A 23367-nucleotide genomic window follows, 5' to 3' on the forward strand; every position below is an offset into this window, starting at 1 on the left:
AAAAACTGTGGTATTGTCTCAGAATGTTTGCTTTGTACAAAAACACTTCTGTTTTTTCAGGACTGTGGGAGTTTGTTTGTAAAAGTGATTGAAATCCTCAAAAATCTTAATTCTCTTTTTTTAAGTGAAATCCTTATATTCCCTATATAAGATTTTAAAATAACTACTAATGTACTTGGCACTTCAATTCAACGATTTGTAATCTTTTAAGCTGTGGGTTTCAGGTGCCTTAAATATATTCTTAGAGGACTGGACTAAAAAATTAAATTGTTAATTTTTTCTTTTACTTTAAAATAGTTTTAGAAGCTTTTCCTTTAGTTAACATCATTCCTCTTAAATTTTTGGCAAACTCTGGAAGTATCTGAATTATGTCATTTTTATATTGGGGTGAGCTAAATAAAAGAAATTTCAGAAAGTTGAACCTGTTAAACTTCTACTACTAATCCTGTATGTTTTAGGGTGTAATTCTAAAATCTTAGTCTTGGACTGAAACATGCTGTTTCCTTGCCGTGTTTCAATATAGTAAATTATTAAGTTATTTGCTTGTTATTTCAGTGAAGCTCCTTAACTGTTTTGAATCAGAGAGAGATTTGAAAATTATACCTAGAGCATACGTCATAATGAAATTTGGCAATAGTTTCTGTAAAGTAAGCAGCCTAGACCAGGCATGGTGGGTCATGCCTGTAATCCCAATACTTTGGGACACTGAGGTGGGTGGATCATGAGGCCAGGAGTTCAAGACCAGCTTGGCCAGTGTGGCAAAACTTTGTCTCTACTAAAAATACAAAAATTAGCCGGAGATTCAGTCGCATGCCTATAATGCCAGCTACTTGGGAGGTTGAGGCAGGAGAATTGCTTGAACCTGGGAAGTGGATGCTGCAGTGAGTCGAGGTTTTTGCCACTGCACTCCTGCCTGAGCAACAGAGGGAGACTCCATCTCAAAAAAAAAAAAAAAAGAAAAAAAAGAAGCAGGCAGCCTAAAACTAAGCAACTGCTAATAATTAAAATAAGACTTTAGGTTGCTCAGATACTGAATTTATATTGTCTCAACCTAATAATTTAATCTACTCCAAAAGCTACTTGTTAAAATCCTTAAGTGAATACATAATTTCCTAGAGTTTCTGTCAATAGTTAAAGGGTTAAATACAAATTATGATTGCCATTTGATATTGATTAAATGCTTTCTGAAATCCATATTTGAGACTTTATAAAAATGTAGGCAGTCCCATCACCCAAGAAAAGTGCCTTACTCTTAGCATTCCAAATTTCATTTTGGAAAAACACCTTTTAAAAATGTCATCATTTAAATGATATCTGATCAGATGATATTTCCCAGAAATTACTCTTTATTTAGAAACAAAACAAGACAAAAGCAATTGATTTTAATCCAAAATGTATTTTTCCTTATAAAAGAGGTCCACATACTCACTGTGTCTACTCTACAGAATTTGTCCATTTTATTACACCACGTGTCAAGTTTATCTGGTCACTGCAAAAACTCGTGGCTAATATGTGTAATACAACACAGGAGGAGGTATTGCTCAGTTCAACTACTCTTATATACTTAAAAAAAATACAGAAATGTTTTTGTCCACTTTAACTGTAGTCCAGACATAAAAGTTACATGAAAGTTTTAGAAAATGGAGTTATTTTATTTGGTTGCCACAGTACCCATTGAAGCCAGTTACTTAAAATGCTGACGTTGTACATATTTCCACTGGTCAGGAGCAGCATTAGTGAAGCTTAAACTTTTCTCTCGAAAGTAATCTTTCTTTATGTTGTTTTTTGTTTGTTTGTTTGTTTTGTTTTGTTTTTAGCACAGCTGCAGTCTCTAGCTTTTTTTTGTTCGTTTTTGGAGTAGGTTTAGTTGGTGGTTTTTACGACATTTGTTGGTAAACCTATAACAGTTGCTTTTACTTTCAGTGATGTACTTTTTTCTTTTCCTGCTTCCCAGAGATTTATCAGAGGAGGATAAAGCTCACCTAATGCAAAAGTTGGTTTCTGTAAGGAATTCCTCACATAGCTATGTCCACCATCACAGTTCATTTCTTGAGAGAGGCAGCTGATAAGACATATCACACCAATGATCCCCAGAAGGCCTCCAAGACAGGCCATAAGTGTTGTGGTATTACTCTTTTCATACTGTTTTTGATCAGGGTCCAAACCTTTGGTGGTGACATTTACACATTTTTTTCTGTTTTTCTGATAGATGGTGGGAATATCAATACAAATTTTATACTCAGTTGATGGGTTCAGATGAGTAAGATTATATACCTTGACATCAGATGGTATTCGAGCACTTTGCACAGCATGAGAATTTTCAGTCTTAACAAAGGCTGTCCATTTAACACTAGATTTAAGAATTTTAGAACTTGCTTTCCAGGACACCAAAACTGAATTGGCCTGAATATCTCTTATTTTAATATTCAAAGAGCCATTGTTATCCTGTGGAAAAGATCCATCCACTTTGATCATAACAGACTTCAAGTCAGCGCCAACTAGGTTAGTTGCTATACAAGTATATAAACCCCCTTCTTTGGGAGTTATGCCATTTATTTCTAGTGTTCCTTCAGAATGAACATAGAAATTTTCTGTCAGGGTATTAGGCAAGAGTTTTTGACCAGAAGGTGTTATCCAGTAGATTTCAGGCTGTGGTTCTGCAGTAGCTCTACAGTGTAAGGAAACATAACTCCCAGCTTCTACATTTAGATTAGAAGGAAAGCTCTCAGGAGCTATAAGAGGGAGACAAATTTCCATCATGTCCCTGAAATGCACTTGCCGAACATTCTGACCTTGGAATTCAGGTGGGTCCACACAAAACAGTGAATCTGGCTCCATAAATCGAATGTTGGTTTTGTTCATATTAATCCAACGGATGACACAGTCACACCTGATGGGGTTACTGTGTATGCTGATTTCCTTGAGGTTTGGCAGAGACTCAATGGTACCATGGTACAGGGCACTGAGGGCATTGCTGTTCAGCATGAGTGATTCCAGCTTGGGGAGTCTGAAAAATGCATTGGGGTGAATGTAAGACAATCTGGGGTTGTTAGTAGCTTCTATTTTTCTTAAATCTGGTAGGTTATCCACAGCAAGACTATCGATGGAAATCAACTCAGGCATGTTGTTTATCCCCAACTCTTTTAAGTGTAGCATATTGCTAAAATCACCCCTTCGTATTCTATTAATAGGATTTTTATTTAGATCCAAAAATTTGAGATTTACAACTTTTTGAAGAGCAACATGGGGTACTTTAATAAGCCTGTTGTCATAAAAGGAGATGCTTTCTAAGTTTTCAAGTCCAACCAAGGCATTATCTGGTATTTCTGTGAGGTTTATACCAGCTATGACCAGGCTGCGAAGATTGATAAGAGGCTTAAAGTTCATGTCTTTGATTCTGATGATTGGATTTTCCCCAATCATCAGAATCTCTAGATTTGGAAGAGCATCGAACCACTTACTGTTGATCATCTGCAATCTATTCGAATTGAGATGAAGTCGAAGAAGATTATGTAGGCCAATAAAGGCTCCAGGTGAAATTGCAGAAAGCAAGTTGTGATTAATATAGAGTTCTTGTAAGTTGCTCAGTTCTGACAGACATTTTTCAGGCAGTTCAGTAAGTTTGTTTTCCTCTAGGTACACAGAAAGGAGCTGAGGCATCGTTTTTACATTAATATTGGTGACTGAAGATAAATTGTTTTGAGATAAATCCAGGCCAGTAAGGTTTACTGGAAAGTCTGTGGAGTATTCAATTTTTGCAATATTGTTAGTCTGCAGGAGCAGAATCTGTGTGTTAGCAGGCAATCTGGCTGGGAAAGTTAAAAGACCTAAATCATTACAGTCCACTGTAGATGCTTCCATATAAATGGATCTGGGTGTAAACCAAGGCCTGATTTCACACGTACATAACTGTGGACAATCCACTTTTTTATCTACAGCTTGTACTAGTGTAGTGATAGCTAGGCCAAGTAGCACATGAATTTGGAGTGGCATGTCCTTCATCTTAGCTTTCTTCTTCAGAAATGTAATGGGCCCTTAAGGATTCCACAGTCAGTACTAGTAAGTTCAATAGGAGCTGATTGATAAGGAAGATACTTGCATTTGTCAAATGATGAATGCCATAGAACCACAAAGTTTTTCTTCACTGAAGTAAGTGCCAGTGCCACAACTGCATTGTCCAAAAATGTCATGCATATTGGAGAAGAGAAGGTTACTATTTTCTTAATGATATAATATTGATGTACTTTTTGAAGGTGGAGTATGTATAGATGGTCATAGGAGATTGAGTAATTCATTTATTTAGAAGTATAATATTCAAATCCCATGCTTGTTCAGTATTTGCAGGAATAGCAGCATGATGCTAAATGTAATAAAATGAAATATGAAAGAAAAAAGAGAACAGTAATTAGTACAAATGAAAAATATCATAATTAATATCTATTAACTAATTATAATTATTTCATGTATAAATTATATTTTTAGAGTTTAAGTACTTCAGTATGTCTTGGTGACTTTATCATTTTCATGACTGTCCTTGATAATTCTTGGCCCAGACATTGGGCAGGCTGAGAAATTTAATCTTTAAAAGGCTAAAGATTTATTATTGTAATGAATATGTTTCCAGAATTTTTCTGTTATTTCAAATATTTACTTATTTATACCTTGTAATTTTATTCATTATATTTTCATTAGCTTTGAAATTTAGTTATAGGGAAAAAAGGAAAATAACTTTTAAGTTTTTTAACTGTTGATGGCTTTATTTTTTTTTGCTTGTTAGAGAGGCAAAATAAAAAGTCAATAAATAAGTAATACTTTTCACTTATAACCAAATGACTTAGACTGTGATTCAACAGGCTCCCAGGAGACAGGATTTAGAGACAAAAATTATAAAATGTTAAGTAAGCTAGATGTAGTGGTATTAGCTGTTTCCCATTTTCATTCATACTTCTCTCCATAGTCTCCTTTGCATAAAGTGACTTGAGTTTTGCAGTCTTCAGAGAAGATTAAGTTTAACTTGCTGTAGATATACCTGTATGTTATCATTCTTAACTAAAGTTCAGAAGATTAACATTTGGCTGTTTTATTTTTCCCTGAGAATAACTTACCTTCCATTACTAACAATGAAAAAACAGTGTTATTACATCACTGATATGGTTTGGCTGTGTCCCCGCCCAAATCTCATCTTGAATTGTAGCTCCGATAATTCCCATGTGTTGTGGGAGGGACCTGGTGGGACATAATTAAATCGTGGGGGCAGTTTCCCCCATGCTTGTGATAGTGAAATAAGTGTCATGAGATCTGATGTTTTTATAGGGGAAACCCCTTTTGCTTGAGTCTCATTCTCTCTTGCCTGCCTCCATGTAAGATGTGCCTTTTGCCACCTGCCATGATTGTGAGGCCTTCCCAGCCAGGTGGAGCTGTGAGTCCATTAAACATCTTTTTCTTTGTATTGCTCAGTCTTGGATATATCTCTATTAGTAGCATGAGAATGGACTAATGCAATCAGTAACACAAAGACCTAGATATTTTTCTTTTAAATGGATACCAGTGTCTTTGAAATATAATCATTTCCAACACCAAGTTGCAAATTTGATATGTGGGGATCCTTCTTTTTCTCTATGTTTACCTCACCATCTGCCTTTTTCCTGCAGGGAATCTTCTCCCTATTGATAGAGCTATGGTTGCATTACTCTGCCTGGAATAGTTCTTTCTTTGTTTTAAATTACTTTTTACCGTCTTTTCAAACCTTAGGTCAAGAATCTCCCCTCTGGGAAGTCTTTCATACAAGACTTTCATATAACCCCTCCCTCCAGATGTACTTAGCTGCCCCTCCACAGTGGTCCCATGGCTCCAGCACTTGCCTCTGTCAAGCATTTCCTTGATCCTTTCTTTCACCAGTCACTAATCTCCTTGAGAGCATGAGGCCTGCCTGACTTTGCATCCCATCTTCTGGGCATTATCATTATAATATAGTATATGTTCAAGAAATGTTTCGAATGAAACAATAAATTAATTTTATTAATAGAATCATTTTTGCATCCTTTTCCATGTTAAGCAATTCAATCTGCTTAATTTCTAATTTCAGTAAATCTATCTGTTTTAATGTGTGTAAATATATACTAACATCATATTTGTGTTACATATATTACTAAAATCCAGAGATTAAAATTCAGGCTACTACAAAGGAATGTTAGACTTTAAGAGAAAAGTTAATCTGTTATATCTGTGCTTTATTCTTTAATTTATCTGGTCAACATTTATTGAGCACTTTCTACATGCTGATTATTGGGTTAATAGCTAGAGTGAAAAAAGATGACTTAGATATGGTTGATTCCTTTAGTAAACTTTCAGTCTGGAGGGGAAACAGAAGTAAACAGATGGTTACAATTCCATATGCATGCTCATTTGGGAGCATATACCCCTCCGAATAAAATGAAAATAGAAAATAGAAATCTGTTGCCTCTTTATGTCCAGAATGAAAGAAAAATCTAGATACAAAGTCCAGTTGTATTTCTGTATGTTTCCATAAATCACTTAGCTGAGAATGGAGAAACCATTACTTCTGTCAATTAATTGGTTAGGTCTGCTTTCTCCAGCAGAGCAGAGAGGTACCTATATTCTTCTTTAACTAGAGGTTCAGAAATATTAAAGATGAAGCATTCTTTCTGGGGGAGTCTTAATATAATATCTCTTTTTGTTTTGAAATTATCCCGGTGAGTGTCTTAGAATCAACTCAAATGTCTATCAATGACAGACTCGATTAAGAAAATGTGGCACATATACACCATGGAATATTATGCAGCCATAAAAAAGGATGAGTTTGTGTCCTTTGTAGGGACATGGATGCAGCTGGAAACCATCATTCTCAGCAAACTATCGCAAGAACAGAAAACCAAACACTGCATGTTCTCACTCATAGGTGGGAATTGAACAATGAGAACACTTGGACACAGGAAGGGGAACATCACACACCGGGGCCTGTCGTGGGGTGGGGGGACGGGGGAGGGATAGCATTAGGAGATATACCTAATGTAAATGATGAGTTAATGGGGGCAGCACACCAACATGGCACATGTATACATATGTAAGAAACCTGCACGTTGTGCACATGTACCCTAGAACTTAAAGTATAATAAAAAAAGTTATGTTTGTGTTTAATTAGAAAGTGTTTTCTTATTTCATCATTTACATGGCCATATGCTAGAAACAACCACATTTTGAATTAGATTTATTCTGAAAGCTGTTGAAAGTGAGGGTGTTTATAGTGGTGAGCATATTCAAATGTTGTTTCTCCTGGTCTGTAGGAAGCAATAGTATGGGAAACACAATAGAGAATATAGAAATTTATCCTTTCTTTAGCATAATATTGACTTTTTCTTATGTCTGTGGAAATGAATATGATATTTCACTAATATGCTATTTAGTATGGGTTATTTGCAGGATAATAAGTAAGTAATAATTGTATCTTCTTAGTGCTTTATAGTTTTCAAAGCCTTTTCTTATTCATTATTAATTTAATATTAATGAACTTGTGAGATAGGTTGGTGACGTACTTTAATCTCCATTTTTTAATGTAAGGTTATTGAGACTCATCTGCCTGATATTACACAACAAATAAATGGTGGGGTGGGATTAAAACCTAGTTTAGGCCGTTAAAATCAAACAATTGTAATAATTCTCATATCTTATATATCCAATTCCTGTGGACACTTACAATTTGAGATTTCTTTACTGTGAAAATACCAATTGTTTCTTGGTATAATTATATGTGGAAGCTTTTATGAATAAAGCTACTTTTCCTTAGTGAGGAGATCTTCATTCTTTATCTGTTTTTCATCATTTATGAAATACTGATTCAACACCTACTTTTTGGCAGGCATTATCGTAGACACTGGAAAGTCAGCAATAAATAAGATAAAATATCTGCTCACCAAGTTTTCAGTGATCAAAGGAGTAAATAGCTAAGGACAATGATGCATAGTAGATTTGATTTACAATAAAAACGTGTGCAATGCTCTGTGGATGTACAAAGGAGAGAATGCTTAATTCTGTTCCTCCAAAAGGAGCAACATGAATGTTCTATGGTCTTTTGTGATACTTATACAAAATCCACTGGGGTATAATGAGGATATGTGGATAAGAAGATTTAAAATCCACTGTCTTTTAGATGAGTTTTTATAATGCTAAAGCTTAAGAGCAAAGTGTGCCTTCTTCTTTGCACCTCATTATGTGTATTACAAAGACTACAGAGTCTGAGGAAAAGAAACATTTTGATACTTAAGTTGAAAAATTGGTGAAGACAAAAATTGCCATGGGTACATTAAAACCTAGTTTTTCCTTTTCTTTTATAGCAAATTACTAGCTAAGTTCCTTTGTATAAAGAACTTAAATTCTATTCTCCCATTATCTGACTTCATATTCCCTTGTAAGACTTGATCTTTCTTCAGTTTTAATTGAAAGTTCCATATCCCGAAGATATTGTTGAATTATACTAACTGCATCCCTATAAAAGACTGTTCTATTTTCCTTGGGAAATATTTCTTTTCCAGTTTTTCGAAACGAATTATTTGAATTTATATGACAACTTTCAGGAAATGGATAATGGTAACTATTTAGAATATTTTAATGAATGCTATCCTTAAAAACTGATGTTAATGAGAAATTGATTTAAGGAAAGAAAATTTATTTTGCATTAAGAAAAGTGGGCCAGGTTTACTGGATGATTTTGTAACTGGGGACAGGATACCTCACTTTCTGGTACCTCAGATTATTGATCTCTATAATTTAGAAATTTGGCTGCATGAGCTCTAAGATTCTTTCACATTCCGAACTTATGTGATACTATTCTGTGAACATCAAAGATTTTTTTTCCAAAGGTGTCTAACAATTGAATGTGTGTAAACTCACTTATCTGAATTTAACCTTTGTGTTTTTTTAATTTATTACAAGTTTATATTCAATAGTTTAGTCCCATGCTATTAAAAAATTAGAATCAGTGAATTTTAGTCATTATGGAGCTTTTAATAAAGACTATCAAATTAGTTACCTGCCATTATTTCTATTTTATCTTTTTATCTACACAGTAGTAAACAAATGAGAGAGTTACTTTAGTCATTAAATTAAGGCAAACTGGAAGTAAATTGCCTCGATTAGAGCACTTGATCTAAATTCAGATGTGAATTCAAATTCCTTCATTTTGCCTCTAAAGCTCAGTCTTAACCACTAAGTTCTACTTTCTGTCAAATGTTTATTTTTAAAATAGCACTACACATCTTGGTATCTTTTCAGAAAGGTGTTTCCTCCAACTGTATGGGTGTACTGCCTTTTTTGTTAGTGTTGTCGGGTGTTTCTCTTCCTTTGATAATAAAGTTTTACTCAGACAAAATTATAAAGCAGTTGAATATTGTGGAAGGAATAAAATAAAAACTGTTTTCTAAGGCTAGTTTTGCTATGTGAGAGTAATCACATTGCCCTCTGAATCTTAGTTTCTCACAAAATGTGCACTAAATTTTCACTGTTGTTGAAATTGTAGAGATTTTGCATGGGGTTGCCATTATAAAGAAATTTGTTTATTAGAGAAAAATTATTTTTGTTCAAAATTTATGTAGTAAAATGTATGTCATGTCCACCCATGTATTTAATGGACACTATCTTTTAGAGTGTTTTTAGAGTGGATTCTGATATTTTCAGATTCTCAAATCTGATATTTTGAGATTTTCAAACTGGCAAAGATCCTCATTATTATTATTATTATTATTATTATTATTGAAATAGCTATAGGTTTTTTTTTAACGGAGGGGCAATTTGATATTATTTTATGTCCTTGTCATGTTTAAGAACTTTTATTTTTACCCAGCAAGCATTAATGCAGATCATAAACAAATCATGTGCTGTTTCCATTCCTCATGATATAGGGCTCAGATGATGGTCCTTTAGATGACAGTAAAGGCCTTGTAATGAAGTTCTCTCAGAGAAACCAATAGTAACTTAAATAGCACAACTTTCTCTCCTGAGTCTCAAAATATGCTTTGGGCAGATTTGAGAGAATCTTGGATGTTTTATCTTTTTTCTTCTCTTGTTTTTAGAATTTGAGGCTTGTGCTACATGGGGATAGTTTTCTTTAAACAATAATTCCGGCCAGGTGCGGTGGCTCATGCCTGTAATCCCAGCATTTTGGGAGGCTGAGGTGGGTGGATCACCTAAGGCCAGGAGTTTGAGACCAGCCTGGCCAACATAGTGAAACCCAGTCTCTAGTAAAAATACAAAAATTAGCCAGGTGTGGTGGTGCACATCTCTAGTCCCAGATACTCGGGAGGCTGAGGCATGAGAATTGCTTGAACCTGGAAGGCGGCGGCTGCAGTGAGCCCAGATCGCGCCAGCTACACTCTAGCCTGAGCGACAGAGTGTGAGTCTGTCTAAAATATATATATATATATATAAAATAATTGCAAATGTGTCACCCTAATACATCAAATTTATGGAATCTAGTTAGCTATAATTTAGAAAGGGTAGTTTACAGTATAGAAATCTCTCTTTATAATTTTCTTTTACAGAGCAGGGAATGAAATCTTAATTACAGGAGTATTTCACATTTGGGTAGTCATTTCTGTGTACTCATAAATTACCAGCTTGTCATGATACTGTCATTTTTTATTGTGAAAATTCTGATTTGTTATTTTTAATTATTGATTTTGCTCAACTGAGTACTTCATTAATAGCATTATTTGTGAAGTTAACTTTTGTACATGATTAGTAAAACAAATGATAATTTTAAGCCATAACTTGTCTCTTGATGCTTATAATTTTTCTTATAAGCATCACTCCGTATACTGGGGAATTCTGATTTACAATATGGCATAACAGTACAGTATTCAATATTGTTTGAGAGCCAATGGATTTTGATTGCCTGATTTGCTTTTTTAACTTTTCTTCTATGATTACCTTGTTATTTAGCATTTATGCAGTCCCAAGTGTAGGTCTCTCTGGGAAAAGCACTCATTTATTCACTGTCCTTAATAATCACTCATCTTAGATTGAAGCATAATCATCTTGTTTTCCAAGTTGGGAAATAGTGATGGAAAGTTTGCTTCAGGTTATAATTAAACTAGAGATCTCTATTTGGGTGATGCCTCTCTGTTAAGTTACCAGCACTTTAACAGTAGGGTATTGTGTAAGTATGCAGACTTGGGAGTTAGGAGGAGACCTTGTGACCTTTTGTGATTTCATTTCTAAAATAAAAATTATCTTCAAATTCTATCATTATATAATTTTTGTAGTAACCTTAAATATTCTCAAAACAGTTTCAATATATTTAGTTTCTTTTTTGGTGGCGGGGTGGTTGAGTTGGAGTCTCGCCCTGTTGCCCAGGCTGGAGTGCAATGGCGCAATCTCGGCTCACTCACCGCACCCTCCACCTCCCGGGTTCAAATGATTCTCCTGCCTCAGCCTCCTGAGTAGCTGGGATTACAGGCACCTGCCACCACGCCCAACGAATTTTTATCTTTTTAGTAGAGATGGGGTTTTACAATGTTGGCCAGGCTGGTCTCCAACTCCTGACCTCGTGATCTGCTGTCCTTGAACTCCCAAAGTGTTGGGATTACAGATGTGAGCCACTGCACCCAGCCAATATATTTCTTTGTACAAACTTAATACTGTGTACTTGGATGGATACTGATAGGATTTACTCAGATATTTTATGATATTTTTAGGTTTTCATGTTTATTCACGTTTTATGTGTCTCAAACTAGGGCATAGAGATAGACAAGGTGCTAATTTCACTCGCATCAGAAATAGTCTATAAAAAGTTTCTTAGGACCTGTACAAATTCATGAAAATTTTGAAGAATTTGAAAAATTTGTATGTCAGGAGTAATTCATTTATGCTTGTAAGAGAAATCATTGTTTTCCTGGCAAAAATGTGTGTGTATGTATGTGTGTGTGTAGATTTGTGTGTATGTGTACGCTGAGAGACTTCAGTTCTGTTAAAAATTTTGAATGTGATTGACTAAATTTATGCATTAAATTTTCCCATTTTGTCCAATCTTTATTTCTATCAATAGATGTTTTGAGGGATTTAATTAGACCTTAATTTGTATTTTACAATTTCACATAAATTGAGAGGAAAAGTCTGCCCAACTGAGAGGAAAAGTCTGCCCAAATATGCTTTCCTTATTCTCTTGACAGTTTTGGTCTCTAAAAGCTCATTCCTGTCATTTAGTTACAGTTTATTTGAGAAGCTAGTGCAGAATATGACTGGTAAATGATGTCATCCTTTTATCTTCAAAGGAATTTCCAAAGATTTGGAGATTTCCCTGCTTGAATGACAGGAGAAAGACTTATATTGTGCCTCACAGTACAGTGGTTTGGGAAATGTGTGTCTCATTTAGACCCACTTTCAATTATCCTGCATTTCAGATGAAAACATTTGGGGTAATTATCCAGATAATTTAAACGATTTTTAAGTCATGTTTTTAATTGGAAGATAGCCAAATATCCTGTCTTTGAAGTCTCCATTCTTTATGTCACATGAAGACTGTCCATCTCCTTGGTATAGTTAAAATAAAAGAAAGAAATGAAGTGATTGCAGCTTGAGTTGATTTTATGAACAGATACGAGTATGCTGCCTTATGCTCTCTGATCTTGCAAGCACTACTCTCTAGGGCCTTTTACATGGGAGGACATGATAGGCTTGTATGCCAAAAAAAAAAAAAAAAAAGGACCATTCTATATTGATTGCCACAAGTAAATGCTTTTATCAATCTCAGGAGGGATGGTTTCTGAAGCATAGATATGCTGAAAAAGGATGGCAGCAAAAAAGGTTTTCATCTCATTTGTATTCCTTGATTAACTAAGTTTGACAGAATAGAAAGTCATTGGGTTGTAAAGAAGATAAGGAAACCTGTGGACAAGAGTCCAATGACGTAGTATAGAGAGAGAATGAAGAACATTTTAATTACAATATTATTACAGAAATCTTAAAATTATATTTTGGAGAGGACCATTCCTCTGAAGGAACTCAGAGTAGAATCTTTCTGGGTAGTTCACTTTCTATTCTGCATATAATAAAATATTGGTTCTCGTTGCTATTAAATAAAACAACACTAATATCAGTGTTTTACGTTTTTACTAAGAATTGGGAAGATAGAACATATGTCAGAAGAAAGGAAATAAAATGAGCTTCTTCAGTTTGAAATAATTTTTTCAAATGCAGTAAACAAGAGACTAAATTACAGCACCACATTTTCGGGTGTGCTGGTGTCAGCTGATGCCTGCCATAAACTCAGAGATGGATGGTGCTTTTCTGTGACTATACCTAAGGGAGATGATAATAGCAATGTGGTCTGTATTTTTAGTTCCTTATTATAAGCATGGTATTGTCTGTTTTCTTTTTAAAAGTGTGTCAGATTTCCCTCATGCTCTATGGTTTGTTTCCTGCTTAACGTCTTGACAATCTGCTTAAAACAACATTGGTTTATTTGTGTCCAGAGGATACAAAAATGTTTTAAAAATAGAACAACAAACATTCCACCATAAGCTTTGAAAAAACTTCCTGAATTATGGCTTTGAGTTTCAACCAAGACATGGAGGCTATATTTATGGCTGTGTGCATGTTTGTGCATCTTTTTGTGAGTGGAAATTCATTACTGTACAGGACATGAGCTCTTTCCCTAACACTTGTGTTGAACGGTTAATGTGAGATGGTGGCACTCTGAAGTACAAAGTAACAGACAGAATTGAAGTTCTCGATGCATGCTAGGTCAGTGAAGCTTTGTTATTTATTTCCTGTGTGGAAATAAAAGGCACTGTATGCAGGTTAAAGTTTTGCATTTCCGGGGCCAGGAGTGGTGGCTCATGCCTTAATCCCAGCACTTTGGGAGGCCAAGTCAGGCGGATTACCTGAGGTCAGGAGTTTGAGACCAGCCAACATGGCGAAACCCAGTCTCTGCTAAAAATAGCCCGTCTCTACTAAAAATACAAAAATTAACTGGGCCTGGTGGCGTGCGCCTGTAAACCCAGCTACTCGGGAGGCTGAGACAGGAGAATCACTGGAACCCAGGAGGCAGAGGTTACAGTGAGCCAAGATTGCACCATTGCACTCCAGCCTGGGCGACAGAGCAAGACTCCATCTCAAAAATAAATAAATAAATAAATAAATAAATAAATATTTACATTTCATTTTTCCTGTCACCTAACTTAAAGGCATGTATTTTTTCTTTTTCAGAGAAAAGGCCTCCTTTTGTCACCCAGGATGGAGTGCAATCATTTAACTTTATAGAAGCCTCACAATAGCTCTCTGCTTGAAGTTAATTATGTAGGACTACTTTATGTAGATGACCTTGCAAAATTTTATTGCCTACAACCCCCTGGAATTCATTTAAAATTACTATTGATGCAGGGGAACATGAGTTGATTCACATTATTTCTGTTCATAATGGGCTTTATGGTAAATTCTTCTTTAATGTGTTTATAATATTTGACTACTGTAGCATTTAAGAACTAGTCTATATCAGGTTATGAACATTTGGGAAATATGAGATCCCCCCAAAAAGTGACATGATAAAAGAAATACATTTTGCCTTAAGTGTTGAATAGAGAGGGCTAAAGTTAAGGGGGGAAGTAAAAATACTAACGGGCTATTTTTTTTTTTTTTAATGGAAAGCAGTACAATTTGTGATGCGTACCAAATTTTAATTTTGTGTTAATGGACAATATAGGCCCTTGGTGACATTACCGTTCTTTCTTTTTTTTTTTTTTTTTACAACTGCTACCCATGAAGAGTATAGGCAGTATGCCCACTTAAGTGTCTGCAAGATTGTACATGACTAGAGCCCCAAAGGGAGTTCTAAATCTTAATGGAGAAAAAGAGTTCTTTAAAAAGAAGGTTGTAAATTTGCATTCATTTCCCTCTTAGAAGCCTGGTGTTCATCTCATATATGGATTAGGTGAAAGCTAAGTGACAAATCACCTGTTTGGGAAAATTTCTTAGTAGATAAGCTCTCTCCAGATAATTTAGGATTATGTTTCAGACTATCAGTTTAGGCTCAGAAAAGCGAATGGTTTTATATTATGTTATAGCAGCTTCACAGGGTAGGATTTAATACATTTTTATGGATAAAATGAATAGTGTTTGATTATTGGATCTGAGTTAGGAGAATAAATTTTCCCTTCACAGTCACATGGTTTAAGATCTGGAATCCCTTAAATTTGATCTGTGGCATTCACCTAACTTTACTGTTCCAATATGCCAAGACAAAATTATTTTGTGAAGGAAAGTTATTTAATTTACAAGTTAATGTCTGTTGCAGAAATATTTCACATTGCTCAATCAAGAATTACTCAACATTAATTTCATCTATGTAGAAACATTTTTTGAACTTTAAGTTGTTTGTATTCTATACTTATATTTTGATATTTATACTTATGTTTTTATATATTTTCCTTAAGATAGTTATGTAGTAAAGTTTATACTAAACCATTTTGGGCTTGGAGCTCAACATCCAAACCAAGAAAGGAATAAAACTTTTTCATGATTTCTGTTAATTATAATTCATGACACTGGTTAGTAAGATATAATCTATATTTGTGATCATTCCTGGTATTGTTTATGTTTTCTTGGAAGATAAGATATTATTTCAGTGAATAAAAGCTATTCTAAATATATGAGAAAAATAATTAAACTGTCACAATAATGGATATGGACTTGAAAAATATTAGTTTTGAGGTTTTCTTTAATGACTGATTCCTTTCAATTGTATGGAAAACAGAGATTTGAAAAAGAATATCATTTTCCCTAATGATGTCTTTATGTCTAATCTCCATGAACAGATAGGATCTTTGATGCTTTACTTATCTTTGCATATTTTAGTATAGTTCAGATCCTAAATACTTTTAGGAGTCTCGGTCTGTCACCTAGGCTAGAGTGCAGTGGCATGTTTTCAGCTCACTGCAACCTCCGCCTCCCGGGTTCAAGTGATTCTCCTGCCTCAGCCTCCTGAGTAGCTTGGACTACAGCTGTTCATCATTATGCTCCACTAATTTTTGTAATTTTAATAGACACAGGGTTTCACCATATTGGTCAGGCTAGTTTTGAACTCCTGACCTTGTGATTCGCCCACCTTGGCCTCCCAAAGTGCTAGAATTACAGGCATGAGCCACTGCACCTGTCCCCTGAAGACTTTTTAAGGGCCCTTTCCATTAACTTCAGTTTTCCATCATATAACAATAGCAACAAACAATAAAAACAGCAATAGTAGTCACAGTCATAATGTACTATAATGTACAAATTCAGTTCAATTTTCACATATGATCTTACTTGATTCCCCTAACAATCCTGTCAGCATGTTCAGTTATACCCACTTTACAGGTGGTGAGTCAGAGAGATTTCATGAGGTGGTCAAAGTTGGAGGGCCATATCAGTGATGGCTCCTGAACTCTGTCCCAGGTCCCTGACTCCATTTTCAGGCCTCTTCCTATGAGCTCTGTGTAATAAAGCTTTGTGTTATAGAGATATATGTACTTGACCCCCTTACTAGTTGTTAATGAAGCATCTTCATGTCTAGACCTATGTCTTACTCACTGCGTAAGCCTATACAATGCTGACTTGTCTTCTTTGCACAGTGAAATTAAATGATACTTTCTTTTAAAACTTAATTAAGACGCTTTTGTAGTTCATAAGCATGAGGATTGGGTTTTCTTGCTCTTGTATGAGATGTGCCTCCCTCAAACCTTGGAAACCTGACTTGAAAAAAAAAAAAACTTTAATTATGGAAGAAAAGTTAATGGTTAATCATGTAGCTGGCAATGAACATGTTAAATTGTACTGAAAATGTTTTACACATTTTAGATGTTTGTTCTTTAATTTGGTCTTTAATTCTTCTTGGTAAAACCTTATTTATGAACTACCTTACTTAAAATACCCCCTAAAGTCACTCTCACCATGTTGTTTTCTTTATAGATCATTTAAGACTGCTAGAAATTATTTGCTTTTTTTTTTGCTTACTTCCCATCACCTCCACTAGAATGTTAGCTTTATTGAAGTTGTTTCCTGTTTTGTTCAGAGCTATATATCTCCAGTGCCTAGCTAGAATATTGCCTGGCATTGCAGTTCAATAAATATCTACTGAATGAATGAATATCAGTTGCTTTTAATTATAAATTTCCATCTTCTTATACATTTAAACAAATTTACTGTACAGGGTACTCATTTGTGACCCTTATTTTGCTGGAGAATGCTGAATTGACTCATGTGGTTTGTATGCATGAACTATTTAGTGATGATATAAGCTTGTCCAACAGAAATAAATATGTGTTTTTTAAATTCAGGAGATTACAAAAGTGTAGCAAAACCCACTTGAAAATACTAGTATGTTTAGAAGGGTATAATTAAATCTGTGATTGTTTAAAAAGAATCATGAAAGTTCTTCTAATCCAATGTCTACTCTCATTATATCTTGAATAAATCTGTTGTGAGGAAACTAATAGAGATACGTATGTTTTGTTTGTATATCTTTTTGTACTTGAGATATGGTTTTCAATTGATTTTTATAGATTATATCTCTAGTAATAGCACAGTGTAGTGGGGGTATAAGATATACAGATTAGTTTCTTAAAATTTGTGACATTTGTATTTGGAGAATATAGAAAATCATGTAATTTAGGTTATAATATATTCTTAATGACTGGAAGTGCCACAGACTTCCAGAATTAATGTAAAAACCTGTATCAACAACAAAAAGAGCAATAATAAACATTAATATAATTGAGTGTTAAGTACTGAGAAAAGTCCTCTAGAAAATTGGTTTGCTGTGGCTGCAGGCCAGACCATGCTTGTTGCCAGCTGATAGTGATCAAATGGAATACATCAACAATCTGTGAGGTTTGTGTCTCCAAACCTAGACTGGGGTTAAGAATCTGCACTAGAAAGTGACACTTACAGAAGACAGTGTACTGTATTCTGTAAATAAAAATAAAAAACAGTATTGTAAAGAAAGCCATATATACTTTGTTAAGGAAAAGTTGATGCAAATCAAGACAATATTTGCTGCAAATTGGAACTGGGAAATATTTTTGGTGCAAAATTTCAGAGAAGAACTCAAAGTCTATTCAGCACACATGAAACTAGTAAAATTTACTTAAAAGTTTAAGCTTTGCATGCTAGATTCTGTAATATTATCTGCAGAATTGGAAATACTACAGCATGACCCAGAGCTTTGAAATGGACAGCCAAATGTTGCAAATAAATCTTTGGGAGTTTATTATTAGCCAACAAAATTATTGCTCACTAGGTTTGAAATAACAAATCTGTGGCCTTGACATTTAATCAGAGCATGAAACGCATCTATTGAATTTCATATTTGAGATTATTACTTGACTAGAGCCCTAATTAAAGCATATAGATTCTAAAATTCTGTTCAGATAAGGTAAAATACAGAATGCTTGTTATACATGCACAGAATCTTTTTATTCATTGCTTCATATTCCATTGCCCCTTCTTCAACATGCTTATTTTGAGTTTTTACTGAACAGAAATGACTTTAATATAAGTATACAAAGAACTACCCAGAATTTCTTTTTAGAGACAGGAGGTAGGAGATTGAATCTGCCCATATTCCCCTGTGACTGATCAGTTGAGTATATATAAACTATTTACAATAGAATGTTGAAAGGAATTTTCTACCTGCTGCAGGGCTGGCATTGTAATATAAGGCAATTTTACATGCCCATATAATTTAAATTATTAGACTTCATATAAAAACTTTTCTTCAAAGTCTGTCTAAAAAGAAAGAAAAAATGGGAGAGGAAAGAGAGAAGGAAGAAGGGAGGGGAGGACAGACAGAGGGAAAGGGGAAAGAATGAAGTTTCTGAATCTCTCCCATCTATCTTTTTCACATTCTAGTGAGAGAAATTCTAAGTATTGTCTATTCATGAGCATCTGCAAATCACATTGCAGCTTAACTGTCTCTTCTCTGATTTAATAGAAACTTTGATTGTTTTCTAGGATTTATATCCAGAGTAATTGTTTTTGCATTTTAATATAGAAAGAAGTAAATTGAATAAATGCATAACATATTAGAAATGCTATTAAGCAAATGATTCTATGTGGTACTATCGAATGAATGTTTTTCTTTACTCTTCTAAACAAAACACACATTTCTCCAATTATTTTTAAATTGAGAACAGTGGAAAAGAAATCTATTTGTGTGTTGATTCATTTTTTTTTTTTAGTATGATTAAATGGTACAGCAGAAGTCTTATACAGTATAGTCAGGTACTTTTCCCTGCAAGATCTGTAAGGGCAGTTTTTATCTGCATCCTAGATATACAGTATTTTCACACACCGAGACTTTAATTCCTGCTATCTTAATGTTATTTATAAGTCCCTTGCATCTCTTAGCAGCCATACTTCACCAACTCTTCCCATATTTGAGTCTCTGCCTCAAAATAGCGAGCCTTTATCTCAAGCCTCGGGTGGTGAGAAGTTCATGAGAAGTTTCCACATGGCAAAAATAGTGATGGTAGAAGACATATCTGTTTTTCATTTTATTTGTGTGTTTTTAATTGGACTGTTTTTCTTAGAGAGTTTCTCAAAACAAGTGAATTTCTAGAGAGAAGAAATTTCTATTATTTCAAGGGATGATAGTTAAGATCCTTCAAAAAAGTTGACCTTCCCACATCAGACCAATATCTGTCGAGTTTGAAAAGTTGTCAAACTTGCCCTTAAATAAGGAGAACAATGACTTGAGCTTTAATTGTTCCACATTCAGGGCTTTCAATGTTCCAGATAGTTTGCCTCTTCTCTTAGTTCCCAATTGAGAAGTAAGTAGGTAAAGGATGAGTATTCCTCCCATTTTATTTAGCATGTAGGTGCTAATTTGTCTGCTCTAATGTGCACCAATGTTGGTATTATATGTTCTAAGGTCCTCTGCTGTATCCTTGGAAACAGACTATGTTATGTGTTACTGTGAGATTACAAATATGTTTCTAAGAAAATTAGCTGCCTATTATTTGTACTTGTTTTTGTTTCTGATTCAGAAAAATAAGCTTGGCCTTGCTGGTGCTTTCAGAATTGAGGTGTTGTGTATTCCTGGGAGTGTCACTCATAGATTTAATACATACATCAGTGGAGTTAAACTGGCTGAAAGAGCTGTCAATGATAAAAAGTGGGGATGCTATAAAAGACAATGGCCCTATCCCATTCATGTGACTCAGGCAATCTTCATCTATTTCTTTTATATTTTTATGGATTTTTTTCTTTTCACCATTTGCATAAATTGGTAGTACATGTAATATAAATGCAAACAACAGAGAGCAAGCCCATTTTTAAAGCTATGAGAAAATAGACCTGTCAGGAGATTTGTTCAGTTTAGGGTGGGAGGAACAATAAAAATACATGCTGTATTTGTTTCTTAGAAAGTACTCTAAGGGTGTTTTCCCCCCAGCCAGCTAAATTGCATGTGGCAGTTGCTACAGCAACCCATTTGTGTAATTTGCAGAATAAGGGAGCAAACCAGATGTAAATTGTCAGTAAGTTTCTGTTGTCATGGAAGACGGGAATGTATGCAGTCTCATTTGGTCAATTTATGTACTGTTGTGGTGTATTGTTCTCATACGCTCTTTTCAACATGCTATCATGAATTAGTATTCCATTCTTTGGATGCATAATTTCTGAGTTTCTGAGTTTTATACATGATGTTAACTGAAATAACTAGATGTCAGATTCATAGAATGTTGTTTCTGCAAAATGAAGGTTATTTGACATCTGTTTTGTAATTTTTCAGCCTATTGACATAAGAATTCTTTAGTTTATTTCATGAAGAAGACTCAAATTACTTTTTAAAGGGCACTTCAAAGATTTTGTGTTATTTTATTTGAAAATACGTATTTGCAATCTACAGAGTTAAGAATATATTATTGTCTCAATGAGACCTTTAGTAAGAAAGTAGGAAATAGCTCTGGACTGGGAGCTTCTGAAAGTCTGTGGTCATGCCTCTGCTGTCTGTATTTTGGCAAGTAGATTCACATTTTAGACCCAAATCACTTGTAAGAGCTATTATATCTGGAACTCCCCATCTCTTCTTTTTATTTTTCTTCCTCTTTTGTGTGAGGGACTGTCCTCTTTTCCCTGCTTTTCCTGTCTTCCCCACTGTTCTAGAAGCCATGACCCTCTCGTTCTAAATAGATTTTGCCCTTCTTCCAATGGGTTGAGAGCCTGGGTATTTGTATGCATATTTTTAATTTGATAAGAAGTGTAGCTTACAGCTTATTGTGAATACATTAACATCTCATCACTTGTGGCAAGTCCGCCACACTTTTCATCCCTACTATTAATTTTCCTTTTCTTCACATTTAAAAATTTTTCTTTAGCATTTGTTCTAAAAAGCCCCGAATCAAAAAGACTAGATAGGGGGATTAATGATGAGACTTTTCTATTGTTTAGCATGATTTAAAACTGCTGGCAACCATACTAAATAGTTTCACATACAATATCCCCTCAGCCTTTTAAAAAATTGATATCAGCTTCAATAGAAGTGATGGTATTAGTTACTAAAGTGACATCATATCAAAATATATAAACATGGAGCATTAACAACAGAAGTGAGAACAATTTCCAGAACAAAATGTAGAGTCTGGTAAATCTAAAGCAGATAACAAAAGAAATTATTTCATTCTCTATAATAAATTTGAACTGTGGATTACAGAACTAAACATTTACAGGAAAATGGGACACAGAGGGAGTGGGAAAAAGAAAATCATATGACTTTTGTCTCTCCCGTACCTGGAGTTTCATCATTTCCAACTCTGCAAAATTGGCTCAAGATGTGAATAGTAAAGGCATATGTATGTGCATGCATGAATGAAGGAAGGCATCCTCCAGCAAATTTGCCTTTCAAAAAAGTTGCCTGAATATAGGCCCAAACTCAGAGATATGAAGAGTGTTAACCTGGGGAAGTGAAAATGAAAATGTAGGCTTCCCCCACACGCGTGTTACAGGAGTATCCCTTTTCAGTGTTCTCATTTTGTTCCACACTTAACCCCAAGATTTCTTGAATTGAGAATACAGATGCCTTATTTTGCTCTCTCGTACTCTCAAAATGGTGTTCAATAGAAGCAGCCTAGTCATTAAGGGATCAGGCATGGACTCTAGTTCTTTGTCTGCTGCTGCCATGTCATTGTTTCCTGAAAGGTGAGTGATGATAGTACCTACTTCAAAGGGATGTTGTAAAAATTAAATAAAATACTGCATTAAAAGTTCATAGTATAAAAAGTTCTTCTGCACCAGACACATACAGAGTGGTTACTAAATGTTAATCGCTATCATATTAAGAAGTCATCATATGGATAAGAACTCATTAGAATTTGCCGTAACTTAAACTTATAGTTGAAAATATTGGAACAGGAGAAATGGCAGAGCAAAATAGAACTACTTAAATGGCATTTGGCTCTGACTATCATAAAAGGTTGTAGAATTTTACTTGCCTAGTAGATATTTTTCTGGTTATTTCTATGAAAATAATTCTAAAAATGTATCATGCTATTTACCATGTTAGTTATATGACATGTCTTAGAAGAAGAAAAAGTCCTTGGAAAGCAGATGCAAATCAGTGTGGCTAGACTTAGTTAAATATTTATAAACTGGTAAAAACTATTAGCAGTTGTCAGATATTAAAAAAAATCCAATATTGGTCTGTGTGTGAAAGTATAAACGTATGCATGTATGCTTGTTGGCAATGGAATAGAGAGAAAGAAGTACCATTATAACTATAAATCTGCAGAAATGCTAATACAGGTTTTTTGAGATGATGGAGTAATGCAGTTGTTATTACTTGAGATATGGTTACATTTTGTAAGAAACAAAGTCTAATAGATATTGTTAAAATTTAACAACATTCATTAGTACTCACACAAAGTGCTAATTAGAGTAAAAATAAGAGAGAAACGAAAACTGTGAAGTCACTATGATAAATGCACACTGTAGTCTTAAAGAAGACCATGTTATTGTCACCAGTGTTTACATTTTAGCAACTCAGGGACTTGAGTGCTCGTTGTCCTATACTATATGGTCTACAACGGGGTTTTCATTAACATTAAAAAAATAAGTTTACAATGAGATTTATGATTTCTATGATTGTAATTATTTTATACATGTTATAAAGTCTTTTATGACCCTAGCAAAGAGAATTAGTGAAGAATGGTTTCAGAACTTTTTAAATTTGAGATGGAATGTCCCAGAGTAGTGGAAGTTTCTAATTGAATAGCACGAAGAAGCTGGATTATTCTATTTATTTTTTAGATAGGTATGAAACTTCAAACTTGCTATTTCTATGGTTTCCATTCTTTTATTATACTTGTAGACTTCCACTTAGTAATT

General features: G+C 34.5%; 1 protein-coding gene across 3 annotated transcripts in view; it reads right to left on the bottom strand.

Annotated features, from left to right (window-relative positions):
• Positions 1-1328: 1328 nt before the first annotated feature.
• Positions 1329-23367, bottom strand: part of LRRN3 (leucine rich repeat neuronal 3) — a 33828-nt gene continuing 11789 nt past the window's right edge. For all 3 annotated transcript variants that reach the window (XM_011948169.1, XM_011948167.1, XM_011948170.1), the window contains one exon: positions 1329-4360. In XM_011948169.1, coding sequence (XP_011803559.1) covers positions 1864-4002 — 2139 coding nt within the window. In that variant the 5' untranslated portion in view covers positions 4003-4360 and the 3' untranslated portion in view covers positions 1329-1863. The remainder of the gene's footprint in view (positions 4361-23367) is intronic.

This window comes from Colobus angolensis, unplaced genomic scaffold (genome assembly GCF_000951035.1).
Source record: "Colobus angolensis palliatus isolate OR3802 unplaced genomic scaffold, Cang.pa_1.0 Scaffold275, whole genome shotgun sequence".
NCBI classification, from domain to species: domain Eukaryota; kingdom Metazoa; phylum Chordata; class Mammalia; order Primates; family Cercopithecidae; genus Colobus; species Colobus angolensis.